General features: G+C 44.6%; 1 protein-coding gene across 1 annotated transcript in view; it reads left to right on the top strand.

The window, feature by feature from the left end:
* ALPK2 (alpha-kinase 2) overlaps nucleotides 1–15,757 on the top strand; it is a 128,951-nt gene that overhangs the window by 73,427 nt on the left and 39,767 nt on the right. Inside the window, exons 4-7 of the mRNA XM_011971703.1 lie at nucleotides 362–3,746; nucleotides 9,346–9,493; nucleotides 14,562–14,689; nucleotides 14,790–14,825. Of these exons, the coding sequence (XP_011827093.1) occupies nucleotides 362–3,746; nucleotides 9,346–9,493; nucleotides 14,562–14,689; nucleotides 14,790–14,825 (3,697 nt within the window). The remainder of the gene's footprint in view (nucleotides 1–361; nucleotides 3,747–9,345; nucleotides 9,494–14,561; nucleotides 14,690–14,789; nucleotides 14,826–15,757) is intronic.

Consider the following 15,757-nt stretch of genomic DNA (forward strand, 5'->3'; position numbering starts at 1 on the left):
TGGAAAGATGCACACAGCTCTTGTTGTGACTTACTTGATCAAAATAGTTAACATTCAATTTATTTCCATCTCTTTCCTAAGAGAGAAAAAAAAATCATTAAATAAATGACGGTTGTCAGGAGGCTTTTTGCTTATAATGATGAATTTGACAAAGGGCCCCCTGGAATATAGAGTTGTTAAATTTGCAGTTTTCTAGGAAATCTCTAATAGCTAGGGGGAGTTGGGGGATTAATGTTTAGATTTCAATCATTCTTGTCCATTATTATAGTCATTGAGGATTAACACTCTTGGGATTGCAGTTATGCCCTATTGTGGGCTCTCCCATGAACAATGCTATTAACACCACTTTTCATCTTCCTAGGTACAAATTCAGGAAACAGTCAGAGAGAGAATCTCTTGCAGCCAGATGCCAGCTTTCTCAGAGCCTGCTGGGGAGGAGTCCCCATTCACTGGGACCACAACAATTTCCTTCTCAAACTTAGGAGGGGTCCACAAGGAAAATGCATCATTAGCTCAACACTTGGAGGTCAAACCCTGTACCTATGACCCACAGCAGGAAGAAAAACAAGACAGAGATGGCAACACACCTGACAATTTCAGGGAAGACCTAAAACATGAGCTGAGAACCTCAGAAGCCAATGATGAGAATACGTTCCCAGGTGTGTTCTCAAGGCATCTCCCCAAGGATGCCCGTGCTGACTTCAGGGAGCCTGTGGCTGTCTCTGTTGCTTCCCCTGAAACCACAGATACTGTCCTCACCCTGGAAAATGTGTGTGATGGGCCAAGGGACAGAGAAGCAGTGTGTGCAATAGAGTGTTTTGAGGCTGGTGACCAAGGAACATGTTTTGATACCATAGATTCTCTTGTTGGGGCACCAGCTGATAAATATTTGCCTCAAGAAATTTGCTCTGTAGACTTGGAACTGGCAGAAGGTCAAAGAAAAGTATCTGATTTATGTTCTCCTAATGGCAAGACACTAGAAGTCCTTTTTCAGACACAAGTGTCTGAGACTTCAGTGTCTACGTACAAAAGCAGCAAGGACGGCGACTCAGTCATGTCCCCTCTTTTTATCAGTACTTTCACCTTGAACATTTCACACACAGCTAGTGAAGGTGCCACAGAAGAAAATCTAGCCAAGGTAGAGAATTCCACCTGCCCACTGGCCTCCACAGTACATGCTGGCCAGGAGCGGTCAAGCCCCGACAACTCAGGAAGGCTTGAGGAAACACAGCTCGTTTCTTCTGAGAACAATCCTTTAGTGCAATTTGAAGAAGGAGGTGACAAGACCCCCAGTCCTAGTGCTGCAGACACCACAGACACCCCAGCCAGTTATAGTTCAGTCGTGAGTTTTCCTTGGGAGAAGACATCAACATTAACTGCTAATAATGGGTTTCAAGTAACCAGGGAGACTGAGGACACATCGACTGTTACCACTGCCACGGAAGTCCACCCAGCCAAGTACCTTGCTGTGTCAATTCCTGAGGACAAGCATGCAAGTGGCACTGAGGAGAGGTTCCCTCGTGCATCCCATGAAAAGGTTTCCCAATTTCCTTCCCAAGTGCAGTTGGGTCATATTTTAAGTGGTGCTACCACTAAGTCTACAAAAGAGCTACTCTGCACGGCACCCAGTGTGCCAGGAGTCCCACACCATGTCCTGCAGCTCCCAGAGGGAGATTTCTTCAGTAATTCCCCTCTTCAGGTTGATAACCTGTCTGGAGATAAGAGCCAGACTGTGGAAAGAGCAGACTTTAGGAGCCATGAAGAGAATTTCCAAGAAAGAGGAAGTGAAACGAAGCAGGGGCTCCAGCAGCAGAGTCTGTCCCACCAGGGTTCTCTTTCTGCACCTGATTTCCAAGAAAGTTTGCCTATGACATCTGCTGCACAAGAGGAAATAAACTTGGTGCCCTCGGCCCACTCACCAGCAAGCTCCAGGGAAGGAGCAGGGCAGCGCTCAGTTTGGGGGATGAGGGTCTCCGTCGTGGCTGAAACTGCTGGGGAAGAAGATAGCCAGGCTCTGAGAAACATTCCCTCTCTCTCTGATATCATTTTGGAAGAGTCTAAAGAACATGGACCTGGAAATCGGGAGGCAGGCAACAAGATGAAGATTATAACTGTAGAGGCTTCCACTTCTGAAATTCGGCCACCAAGACAACGGACAAATTCTGAGAGCAAGGCATCAGACGGTGGTCCCGTAATTCCTGACAAGGTCTGGGCTGTACCTGATAGTCTAAAGGCAGATACTGTTGTGCCTGAATTGGCCCCCTCTGAAATAGCAGCATCGGCTCACAGTCCAGAGGATGCTGACTCAGCCCTTGCTGATAGCAGAGAAAGCCATAAAGGCGAAAAGCCTGCCATCAGTGCACACTGGAGAAGTCTTTCTTCCTGGGGTTTCAGCCAACCCAGACTCCTGGAGTCATCCGTGGACCCTGTAGATGGAAAGGAGTTATGTGTCACAGATTCACTGTCAGTGGCTTCTGAAACTGGAGGGAAGGAAAATGTTAACAATGTGAGTCAAGACCAGGGGGAAAAGCAACTCAAGATGGATCACACTGCCTTCTTTAAAAAGTTTCTGACCTGCTCTAAAATCCTAGAGTCCTCTGTAGATCCCATTGATGAGACAAGTGTGATAGAGTACACCAGGGCTGGAAAACCAGAGCCCTCTGAATCCACACCAGAGGGCGCCAGAGAAGGGAGTCAATCAAATGACGGAAATGTGGGCCACGGAGCGAAAATCCAGCCTGCCATTTTGCAAGTTCCATGTCTCCAGGGAACCATTCTGACTGAAAATAGAATCAGCAGAAGCCAAGAAGGCAGTATGAAGCGGGAGGCTGAACAAAGTCAACCTGATGAGGCAAAAACTACCATTTGGCAAGTCCTGCAACCCAGTGAAGGGGGTGAAAGAATTCCAAGTGGATGTAGCATAGGCCAGATACAAGAAAGCAGTGATGGGAGCTTAGGGGAGGCTGAGCAAAGTAAAAAGGACAAAGCAGAATTGATTTCCCCCACTTCACCTCTTTCTAGCTGCCTTCCAATAATGACTCATGCTTCTCTTGGGGTTGATGCTCACGACTCCACAGGCCAAATTCATGACGTCCCTGAAAATGACTTAGTTGAGCCCAGAAACCGTCAGTATGTGTTTCCTGTTTCACAGAAAAGGGGAACTATTGAGAATGAGCGTGGGAAACCTTTGCCCTCTTCTCCTCCTCTTACCAGGTTGCCTTGTACTTCATCTCCTGAAGGAAATGTCACAAACTTTTTGATAAGCCACAAAATGGAGGAACCTAAAATAGAGGTGCTTCAAACTGGGGAAACCAAACCCCCAAGCTCATCTAGCTCCTCAGCAAAGACCTTGGCATTCATTTCAGGAGAAGATGAGTTAGAGAAAGCCCCTAAGTTACTGCAGGATCCACATCCAAAGGGCACCCTACGCTGTGTGAAAAAGTCCAGGGAGAGGGAGAAGTCACTGGAAGCCCAAGCTGGCAAATCACCGGGGGCCCTCACAGCAGTGATGGGGTCAGAGGAGGTCAAAAGGAAGCCAGAAGCCCCAGGCAGTGGACATTTAGCTGAAGGAGTAAAGAAGAAAATTTTGTCCAAAGTGGCAGCCCTGAGGCTGAAACTGGAAGAAAAGGAAAATGCCAGAAAGAACTCAGCCTTTCTCAAAAAGATGCCCAAACTTGAAACATCGTTATCACTCACAGAAGAGAAACAAGACCCAAAAAAGCCATCTTGCAAAGGAGAAGGAAGAGGTGAGGCTCTGTTGCTGTCCATCATTGTTAAAGTTTGGGCTTGTAGACGAGGTATCTAGTTCCTGTGTCCTCTAGGATCCTTTGCAATTAAGGCCAGTGTCCCCAGGGTGGGCACTGATGCTATGATTGTGGCCAAGTGGCTTCAGCATGTAGCATCAGAAGCACCTGGAGGGCTTGTTAAAACCCAGATTGCTCCCCTCCCCCAGCGTGTGAAATTTGGACTCCTAACAAGTTCCCGGGTGATCTATCGGGAGAACCACAATTGAGAACCACTGATAAAGGCTGCCTGTAGGCATGTCTGCTGGAGGGGAATATGATGAAGGCGCTTTTCCATTTAATTATCCTCTTTTACAAAATCTATTTAAAAATATAAACAGAAGCATTAATCAGTGTAGCTAATTAGTGTAATCAAATAGACCATGCAGGAAGACCATGGAAATGAATATTTTGGTACACATTGGGATTCTCCTCTTTAATCACTGATTTTTCATTAAAAATGGCTTCCTTGAACCTTGGTTTTTCTTCCAAATTTGAGTATAACATTTCTTTTCAACTCACCCTTCCCATTTATCTAAATCTAAAGTCCTCTGAGGTCTGTGTTCAAGGTTTCAGATCACTTGAGCCTCAAAAGTCCTTGATCAATCTCTACCTATGATGCTGTTAAAAAAAAAAAAAAAAAAGTCCTGAAATTGCAGTTAATTCTACTTTGTGTAAGGAATCATTTCAGTCCCAAATTCCATTTATGGACCAAATTTTAGCCTATTTTATTTCAGAGCTCTTCTTTCCCTCCCCACACACCCTGGTAGAAGTCAAGAGAAAATGTTGCAGCAAGCTACAGTGGCCTGTGTGCTCTGGAGCGAAAAGCTATGGATGGCTCTGTTTGATCAGAAGGGAAGAATTTTCTCCTTTCTTATCCCGAGTCCTTAGACTTTGAGGCTGGTGTTTGTTATTCCCATCCCATCAAATGGGTCCTCACCCCTGTTGCAGAAAGGTTTAAAGACAAAACTGCCTTCTGAAGAGTTTGAAAGCATCCAATCAGGTTATTAGTATCTATATTTTAAAACATACTTAAAGAGAATGGCTGGGCATGGTGGCTCACACCTGTAATCCCAGCAATTTGGGAGGCCGAGGCAGGAGGATTGCTTAAACCCAGGAGTTTGAGACCACCTGAGCAACATGGCGAAACCCCATTTCTACGAAAAAATACAAAAAGGTAGCTGGGTATGGTGGCGCAGGTCTGTAGTCCCAGCTACTCTGGGGCTGAAGAGGGAGAATCACCTGACCCCAGAAAGTCGAGGGTACAGTGAGCTGTGATCACACCACCACGCTCCAGCTGCACTCCAGCCTGGGCGACAGAACAAGACTCTGTCTCAGAAAATAAATAAATAAATAAAATTAAATAGAGAGAATGAGGCAATGTTTTAAAAGCTCTCAAAAGTGGTTTCAGCCCAGAGGCTGAATAGATTGCCTCTGGGGACCAGCCTCAACCCCCGTGTTTGGGGATGGGGGTTCCTTTGCAGGTAAAGATAGACAAGTAAAACAACCTTTTTGGAATTCTTGCCCGTGACTATTCGAGTTACCCATAGGTAAGAGGACCGTCCAGATAGCCAGTGTTGAAATCAATCGCTGTCAAAGACTTTGATTTCAGCTGCGGCACAACCTCGCCATTGCACTAAAGGCTGCAAAGACCGAGCATGTAGCTTTCTGGAAGGCACTGGCCTGAGCAAAGCAGGTAGATGTGAGAGCAGCCAGCCTCGTCCTGAGAGGGCCCTGCCGGAGACCACGGGGTAGAGACAACCAAAGACTTTTCCAGGCCAGACCACTGAAGGATTGTTACTCATGCCACCCACAACACAGAGGCCGTTAAGAGGCAAAGATTCAGAGTTAGAGATACTAGGCGGTGTTTGGGCCCAGCTGGGGCAAGTTGTATCTTGGTGGTTTAGGGTGTAGATGAGGAGTTATATTGCTTGGGTTCAAGTCTGGCCTCTGGCGGTACCTGGGTAGCCCTGGACAAATACCTTAGCCTCCGGGTGCCTCACTTTCCCCATCTGTAAAATGGGGGTGCTAATAAGACGACTCTCCGGTATAAAAATGCAAAACAATTTGAATGGCCTGTGGCCTAACACAGCTCTCATGGTTGTTAGTTACTGTTTTTCTAATTAGTGTTTTTAAATAAAAAATGAGGCAATGCTTATGCCCAGTATGCTCATGAAAGAAAGAAAGAACTTAGTTCAGACACAAGAGCATTGTGTCTGAGTTGATACCAACCTAGTATTAGGAGAAAGAGTGGTGCTGGCGTCCACAGCCCCTCCTCTCTGAAGAACTCAGGGCCTGGGCAAGAAGGTAGGAGTCATCTGGTGATGGAGCAGGCGCAGGAGGTTCATCAGAGCTACCCTTGAGTCAGCAGCTAAATGGGAGTCCCAGGCAGGTTTTGCCCACGCTGGGGTAGGTTCTGATCCCGCAGTCCCTTCCCAGCTTCGGAGGAGTTGCCACTGGCGGCCATCCTCTCCCCTCTCGTGCGGGGATTTTCTTTGCAGAGAAAGTTAGAAGAACAGGTTTCTGGAACACTGGCACCCCCCTTTTTTTTAAAGGTCACAGCTCCCCGTCCTAACTACAAATCAGTACTAGGTTATTGCATTGGAAGGGCCGTCGCCCGACGGGAAATAAATGCTTGACCAGCATATTCATCCGTTTATTAAGGACCTTGTTATTTTCCATGGTGACTCTGATAATGAATGCACTGAGTATGTATCTAATATGAATCCACCATGGGCACTAATCCATATGAATCAACACAGATGATGATAAGAGATGAGAAAAATGATTATCTTCCAGCATTTACCTTTTGGAACGGCAGCATTCAGAGGGCCAGCCCTTGACAACACCCTGCTTTTTTCCTGCTTTTTTTTTTTTTTTTTGAAACGGGGCCTTGCTCTGTCGCCAGGCTGGAGCGCAGTGGCGTGATCTTGGCTCACTGCAACCTCCACCTCCCGGTTCAAGCGATTCTCCTGCCTCAGCCTCCCGAGTAGCTGGGACTATAGGCATGCACCACCACGCCCAGTTAATTTTTGTATATTTAGTAGAGATGGGGTTTCACCATGTTGGCCAGGATGGTCTAGATCTCTTGACCTTGTGATCTGCCCACCTCGGCCTCCCAAAATGAGCCACGGTGCCGGTCCTTTTTTTTTTTTTTTTTTTTTTAACTTACCACCTTCTAGTTGTTCGTTACGGGTTTCTAGCTGTGGACCAATTCCTTTAACCATCTACTCCACCATTAAGCACTCAAAGGTTTTTTATTTTGTTTTCTTAGTGTAAGCCACAGCAATATCATTGTTTAAAAATAACAAAAGTTGCCACCAGGAAGACACCAGACTAGGAAGTTCTCCTTCCTTCTTGTGGTGATGGCTTTTGTAAGGCCCTGAGTCCTCATCACTATTTTCCAGCTGGTACACTTCAGACCCCTTGGCTGACACCTTGACTGTGCCCTACCTAGCAGTCTGGTACCCACCCTGCTATCCCCAAAGGAGCACAGATTTAATGCCTTCCCACCAGTTAACTGGTGGGGCAGGAGTTAGGATGAGGGGAGCAGTGACTTGGATCATTATAAAAGAAATAAACCCTAATCTTTTTAAAAAAACTATTATTATTACTTTAGAGACAGGGTCTCGCTCTGTCACTTAGGCTGGATTCCTGTGGCAAGATCTTGGCTCACTGCAGCCTTGAACTCCTGTGCTCAACTGATCCTCCCACCTCAGCCTCCTAAGTAGCTAGGTCCACAGGCATGCGCACCACACCTGGCTTTTTTTTTTTTTTTCTAGAGATGGGGTCTTGCTATGTTGCCCAGGCTGGTCTCCAACTCCTGGCCTCAAGTGACCCTCCTGCCTCAGCCTCCAAAACTGCTGAGATTACAGGTGTGAACCACCATGCCAGGCCTGAGTAATCGTTTTTGATGTCCAAAGCTTAGTACAGAAACTATATTCATCAGGGACTTTACTACCATTTTCCCTCAACACTAGGCCCACCCGCACACAGAAGACAAACCTAGCTGCACTCCAGGTCTCCTCTGAGCTCATTCGGCTGCATTTTCCACCTCTGTCTCACATAGACACGGGTTCTATCCAAAGCCCAAAACCCTTGGCTAAACAAGCTTCAAATCTCCCACAGACCATCCATCATTCAGTTCTGCTGCCCATTTCATGCCCTTCCCGCCATCCCCCAATTTTCTTTGTGTTCAGTACAACAGGTTCCGGCAGGCTTAGGAATATTTAGATGTCCCCAAATCACCCATGAAGCTGGCCACTGCATGGTGTTGGAAGGACCCTCTAGGAAATGGCCCAGATGAGGAGGTGGGCTTGGTCGAGACCCGGACCAAGAGTTTCAGACTGTGAACGTGAACAAGGTCTCAGCTTGGGCAGGAGCCAGCAGGCCCAGATGCACTGATGCGGGTTTGCCGTCAATACATACTTGCTACATTTTCTCTCTCTCAGTTATCCACTTGGGTCCCAGGATACCGTTAGTAGTCTTGATTACTCACTGGTTGAAAGATTTGCTACCCAGCGGGCCCATCATCACTTCCTGGGTAGAGAATTAGCTTTTAAATACGCATTCTGTCATCCAAGCATCTGCTGGTGTCAAGGAGAGATGAGAAGCCCCTTGAATTCATGAATGTTTTCACGGTAGTATAATTTGAGGCAGTGGAGCAAACAAAGTCTCAGTATTGGTGATCTTGGTTTGGCTACGGATTACATATGTTTTGTAATGATGTACTCTTTTGTGTGACCAGCGCTGTGGAGTTATGCTGTTTAATTTGTGATAGGATCACACCACATCTGCAGTACTCTCAATTCCTACCCAATTGTTAGGACCGCTTGGGACAGGGGCCTCACCCTTGTCTTGTTCTAATGTCTAGGCTGCCGCCTAGTGGCTGCCCTGGCTAATTACATATTAGCATGCTAATTGTTCATCACTGATACTGAGGTGATATTCAAAGGTCTCAGCCCAACCGATGGGAATTGTTTCCTTGTTGCTTCTATTATCTTTTGCTAATGAGGTTGATATCAAACATCACTGCAATCTACTGGGTTATCTTCAGCAAAGACAAGTGTGATAAAGGGGAAAAGATGGATGAATATTATTCAGCCAATAACTTATTGTTGAGGTGTCTTTTACGTTTTGGGGGTTTAGCCATAGTTTTTTGGATAATCCAGATTTTATTCTACTCCCTAATCCCTAGCTCTGATTTTGACTGGATGATCTGGTAATCATTTAAAAACATCTTTATTTGGCTGACATCCTATAGAATAGATTTCTACAATCCTCCCACCTCTCATCCCCTTTAGAAAAAATCTCTCAAGTTCTATTTCACTTTCAGCATTACAGGCTGAATTTTAAGTAATGGAAACGAGCATTTTCTATTAGATTGATTTGTTAATTTTCCGACTATTTAGGCAAGCTACCTCTCCCCTCAGAAACTCAATTCTTACTTCCATAATTGGGGATAATAATTAGTATTCCTGTCTCTCAGGATTGTTATGAGAATTAAACAATATGAAATGGGGAAGTCTTTTGCTACACTGACCTTCAAATCTTTTGTTTCTAGCTCCGGTATTACTGAAAAAGATCCAAGCTGAGATGTTCCCTGAACACTCTGGAAATGTAAAATTAAGCTGCCAATTTGCAGAAATTCATGAAGATTCTACCATCTGCTGGACAAAAGATTCAAAGTCCATAGCCCAAGTGCAGAGAAGGTGCGATGTTTTTCCCTGGTTACTTTTCACAGTTGCTGCTTGTTTATTTCACAACATGGTTGTAAAAGAAAAGAATAAATTATAGGACGTGAAAAGGAAAATTGAAGCAGAGATTCCACACCCGCAATATTTAAAAAGATTAAATATTGGAAGACAAGTGTCCGTATGGGGAAAATGATGGAGGATTCTTGCCTGGTTTTTGCCACCGTTGAGTTCTGGGGTTTTGGGAAGTCACACAACCTTTCACTACGTTTTTTAAATCAGGGAAAGGAACATGTCAAATGATATTCTAGGCTGAGGTTCTGTGGTCCTAAGATTAAAGAGCTCTCGTCTGTATGTCTGTGAATTTAACTTGGGTGTGTTTTCTGTTTCATAAATTCCCAGTAATCTGATAAAGGTCAAACAAAGCTTAGAAGATGAATAAAAACAACAGCAGCAGCAATCTATGAGGTTACAGAAAAGTAACAGCTATTGAGGGTGACCAGCAGCCATCATTAATATGGGAACACCTGTTTATTTCTGGGTCTCTGTGATTTTTATTTTTATTTTTGAGACAAGGTCCTACTCCCATCTCCCAGGCTGGAGTGTAGTGGTGCAGTCATGGCTCACTGCAGGCTCCACCTCCTGGGCTCAAGTGATCCTCCCACCTCAGCCTCCCGAGTAGCTAGGATTACTGGAGCACATCACCATGCTTGGCTAATTTTCTTTTGTATTTTTAGTAGAGACAGGGTTTTGCCATGTTGCCCAGGCTGGTCTCAAACTCCTGGCCTCCAGTGATCCACCTATTTCCGCCTCCCAAAGTGCTGGGATTACAGGAGTGAGCCACCGCGTCCGGCCATGTCCTTAAGATAATAAAGGAGAGAAAAATGAGGAGAGAGATGAGAGCGAGAATCATTGCCAAGAATATCCCCTATGGAATGAACCAGATTAATGGCTTTCTTAAGCAGCTTTTCTTGGCAATAAATGCTTGTTCAAGTGAACTGATGAATTCGAGCTTCATCTGACACAATCTAGAAACAAATCACCTGGTTCGAAAGTCAACCCTCTGCCAAAGGGGTTCCCAGTTTAGCTCCCTAAGATATGGGAGGGGTTCTAATCCCCTTATTTTTGTCACCAGTAGACTGAAAAAGTGAGAAAATCTGAGTTTTCTGTTTAATTAAACCATATACGTCTGCTTGGAACGTATGTCTGGAAGCTATTTCTCAAATGTAACGATGGGATACTTGAGCTATGATTTCATTTCTACTAACATCACTCCAGAGCATTTAACTGGATTGTGATTGATAGAATAACCACTTTGCCTAAAATGTCACCATTACCCTGCCCGTCTTCGGTATGGCTTAAGAAGAATTATAATGGAAAAGGAATGGTTTGCTTTTTAAGTCAAGGAAGTTCCCTAGAGCTTCACTTAAAAAGGTATTAATACTAATTATTCATTTTAAATTATTTTCTGAAGCTGTCAGCCAAGAACAATTAACCAGCATTTTCACTGTTTTTCCATTCATCAGCCTTGCTCTGAGCTCAGAATTACCACTTGAATATTTGCACATCCCTTTTCCATTTGATACGTATTTACCATAAATCTGACTTTCCCCTGGGGAGCATATGTCATTAGTAAGCATTCTACTTACTGATGACGCGTGGCTAAGGCCTTTGATTGCTAGTGATGTTTGCTTCATTTCTCCTTGGTGACAGTGTCTGGCTTAGTTGAACCCATCTGCTTTCTCCATGCGAACACTTGAGAATATTTAGGAGTCATAACTCATTTGTTTATTGAGAGATCATTTACATTATTTCAAGTGGGTTTTCAAATGTTTGCTAATTTCTCTCATGCCTACTTCCAGGCCAGCGTTTCCCTTTACTTGTGCCTCCATGCAATGTGTCACTGTCCTTGTATCATTTTCAAAGAGTTGAAATCTCTCACATATAATATCAACCTGGAGCAAAGGTCTTCTTGAACTTACTAAGTATCATGAGGGAACCTGTACAATGGCAAGATTGTTCAAAGGAGCATTTAAGGAATGAAGATTTAGATAGTCAATCAGGTAAAGGAATGCGGAAATACATTTTGAAATAGATATAACACTGGTTAATGTTTGACAGGTAATAAACTTTGGGAGTTATCTTTTCTATTGCACAGAAACCTAAAAGTTAACCTATAACTTTTAGGTTACAGGTTCTATGTAAATGGTTCTATGAGTGGGTTCTGTGTAAATGGGAAATAGCAAAGCATTCTCCTTTCAGTAGATCATCCTCAAGTGATCCTGTTGAACAATGACTGTGATCCTCCTCCAGTCTTTGTCCGCAACTTTTGGGTACTTTCCTTAACAGGCTAAAGTGTGGAAATTAGGTGTCAGAAGACATTCTTGTGGTTAGGGCAAGACTAATATACTTCAAAGAAACCAGTAAGAAGAAAGTGGTAGCTTGGTTTGAGTCTCTGTGTAGCAGTGGCATGTCTTGGCTCCATGGAGACCTCAAGGTGGCACCCTCTGGTGCTATTTGGCCATCAATACCTTCTTAGTAACCAGGAACCCATTCTCCGCTCTGGGGAGAGAGGTCCTTCTGAGTTCCCTGGGCTTTTGAAAGTGCAGCTGTCCATGTGGAGTGGCTCTGCTGATAGCTGAGCAAGGTCATGGAGCACAGGTCATGTTGTTCCTGCTGGGAACCAGTGAATGAGGAGCTGGCTGCTGGGATGGCAGGATCTCCTTGGATGGCCCTGAGAGAAACAACCCGAGGGCTTCTCAGCCCAGACTGAGTGGCGGGTGGGAGTGCTGCCAAGCCCTGGCTCCTCAGGGCTGGTGATGGATGATGGGGTCTCTCAGAGAAGTCCCCACGCTAACTACCCTCTCCCTGCAGCCAATTTCATTCTTTGTGTTCCTCTGATCACACTCTGGGCATGGGCTTCTTTTGCATTTGTCTGTACAGCTAATCACCACTGATGTTCTGCTGTCTGTGGCCATTTCCTAAGGTAAAAAGATTTGTCCCTTACAGGGTAAGAGGATATGAAACTGAGCTTACCCTCTTGGTAAAAAAAAGGCACAAGGTCACTTGTTTTTGCTTTCTATAGCTGTATTGGTATTTTCTGTTTGTCCGTTTCCTCCCAGATTAGAAGACTCTCAAGGGCAAGGACTATGCCTTTTTTTTTTTTTTTTTTTTTTTTTCATCATTGAATCCCCCGGTACTAAGCACAGAGCAGATACTCCACAAATGCTAGATAGAACTCTTCGGGACTTCCGAGGTAGTTTTGTTTCATGGAGAAAGCACACTAATACTACTGTTCCCCACTAATACTACTGCTCACCATGAAGTAATGACTCGTGACCACTCTCAGGACTGGGCTTTTCACCAAAGCTTCACACGCTGGTGTCAGTTACTCCTTATGACACATCTGAGCTGTGATCTTGCTCATTCTGCTTTCACAGAGGAGGAAACTGAGGGTGAGAGGCTACATAGTACACCTGAGGTCAGCCTCAGGGTTGGGATCCAGACCTTTCTGACTCCTATATGTATTCCCTCTAGAAGAAAGCCTTGGGTGGGGACCATGGGTCAAGCCAGGAAAAACGGTCTTCATGGTTCTGGGCCAAGTATCAGAGAATTTCTAGGCTGGAAGGAAGATGTTCACGGGACAGTTCTAGTTCAGCCCCCAGCCCTTCAGGTAGCACTTGCCTGCCCCTTTCAATAACAGAAAGGCTGTGCCGATCCTAGAGCTTTGGAGAAGGACTTTCCACAAGCCTCCTCTGTGGCCCGCTCAGTGTTTTATTGCCCTCTCCGGAAATCTCCCCATTATAACTGGACTTGTTCACATCCAGTTTTAACCATACAATGGGAGATGTTCAGAGCCCCCAGGAATGAAGGAAGTTGAATGATTTTGTGAACTTCGTTTTAAGCCACTGGTATATTCCAGGGAAGGAATGTATATACTGGAGGCTTAAAGTCTATTGAAAAAACAACCAATAATGAACACTTTTTTTGAACATGCAACTGAGACAAACTCAAGTTCGGTGAATTTTTGTTGTTAAACGATGAAACAAACCCAAGCTAAAATGTACACCACACACATGTATACACATAAACACACAGAATCTTGGTGAATGTTTAAACAAAGTTCATTTTAAAGAACAAAACCAGAACAACATTTGAATATCCTCTCTTTTTTTTTTGCTGTAAAGTAAGTTTTTTGTTTGAGACTTTGGAATAAATATGTGGCTCTACCTATATTTCAGATTATCCCAGACTTGAGGGCAGGAACCATAATTTACTTGGGGAGGCAGCTTAATGAGGTCAAAATCATTTGTTTACATTTTTCTATGTCTCAGTTTCCTCATCTGCAAACTGAGAATAGTAAACGTAGTTCTCTCATTAGGTCGTTCTGAGGACATCATGAAATTGATCTTTATGTGATTTGGCACAATGCCTGGTACATACCAAATGCTCAGTGCACATTGGCTCTCAGCATCATCATTACTGTCATCACCACCACCAACACGACCACCACCGCCAGTTTTAGTTTTCATAGCACAGTGACTGGAACTCAATAATATTTGGTGGGTGACTAGTTGGACGGTTGGCACCTCACTAGGGGAGGACAGGACACTATTATAAAGGGGTCCTCAGTCATGAATCCTGAGGTAGCATAAAGCTAAGAACCCCCTTTTCTCTTGTTCCTTATTGTGTAAGTTTGGGTTTGGAGTTATCAGACTTTCCGTCAAGCACAGGACGCCCGGATTAGTCACATAATTGAGCTGAATTCTGAGCAGAAATGTTAACAACAGCTCCCAGAATTCACAATTTCAATTCTTGGCTCTACTCATGGCAGTTAAACCTACTGAACATTTCTTTGTGTTCATACTGCTTATTGGAGTGAGCGTGTTAGCCAAAATGTAATGACTCTCCTCTGTGGAGACATCAATTATTTAAACAGCGGATCGTGATTTTGCCCCTTGGGCAGCTCATTGGCTGAAAACATGTGAGCAGGGAAGCCTTCGCTTCTTTCTTCTTAAATATATTAGAAAAAAAAATGCAACCATAGAATGATGAAGTGTGTCAATGTGAATATTCCTCATTGTAGTGCAGGGGACAACTCCACTGTTTCCTTTGCCATCGTTCAAGCCAGTCTGAAGGACCAGGGCCTCTATTACTGCTGCATCAAGAACAGCTATGGAAAAGTGACTGCTGAATTTAACCTCACAGCTGAAGGTAGACCACAGCTTTTCAGTTTTCAGTGAAAACCACTAGCCCCTGCCCGTTCACAATGGACATTTGTACTGAAGCCATTCTCTGCTTTGTCTTCTTCTAGTTCTCAAACAACTGTCAAGTCGCCAGGATACTAAAGGTAAGTCAGTTGGGGTTGGCCTGCCAGAGGAAATGGGCTTGCCATAAAGCATAAAATAGCTCCCGGAGTAAAGGGTAGAAGCAGTAATCCTATGGACTCTTCCAACTGAGAAGGAGAGCTATGGTGTGACTTGAGAAAAGAAGGACAATTCATGAGCCAATTCAATGTGAATGTAGGGCCATACTTCCTATTGTAAGTTTGTTAGACTATAGATATCCAGAATTGAATGGTACACTATAGCAGGGGAGTTTTGGGGAACACGTAGAGGGGGAGTTTGGATTTGACTTTTCCCTTTAAACATCGGTCTTGCATTCAGCCCTTCTGCATGGGAGTTTTCAGCTGCTGGGACTTACACAGCTTGTTTTGTTTCTTCAATTTTCTTTTCAGTTTGACTAGCTGAGCAGATTCCCAAAGACAGCCAGGTGTCTGGAGAATCATTCCATTCATTTGTGTCTTAATGAAAAGAAAAGATGTGTTTCTCTGCTTTCTTTTGGCACCTGGTGTTAGCCACAGCCTAACACTGCTGTTCATGAATGCTCGTGCTGTTCCTGGGCCACCCAGTGAATTTTCCACAGTTTGGTGGAATCTGTGTTTGCCATGTCTTCCCTCTTAAGGAGAATTACTCACCCACCTACGCCCACCCATGCCCACCCTTGCCTGGTGGTGTGCTGGGGTAAATATTTAACAACATGCTGAGGGTTGGGGAAGCTCTGAGTCCTACAATTTCCATGATGTAAATTCAGTGCGGCCACTTTTAAACCACCAGTGTGACATCACACATCATGGAACTGGGAAGAGCTGCCCGTCATCAGCTCTCAGGAGCTGCAGGAGGCCAGTTCCATACACCACGGTGGTCCAACCTCACCCCATGTGACCATGACTTTCAGCACAGGGGAGGATCCACTGTCAGTTTTAGGAGAAATATGGATAAA

Source organism: Mandrillus leucophaeus, unplaced genomic scaffold, assembly GCF_000951045.1.
Source record: "Mandrillus leucophaeus isolate KB7577 unplaced genomic scaffold, Mleu.le_1.0 Scaffold124, whole genome shotgun sequence".
NCBI lineage: Eukaryota > Metazoa > Chordata > Mammalia > Primates > Cercopithecidae > Mandrillus > Mandrillus leucophaeus.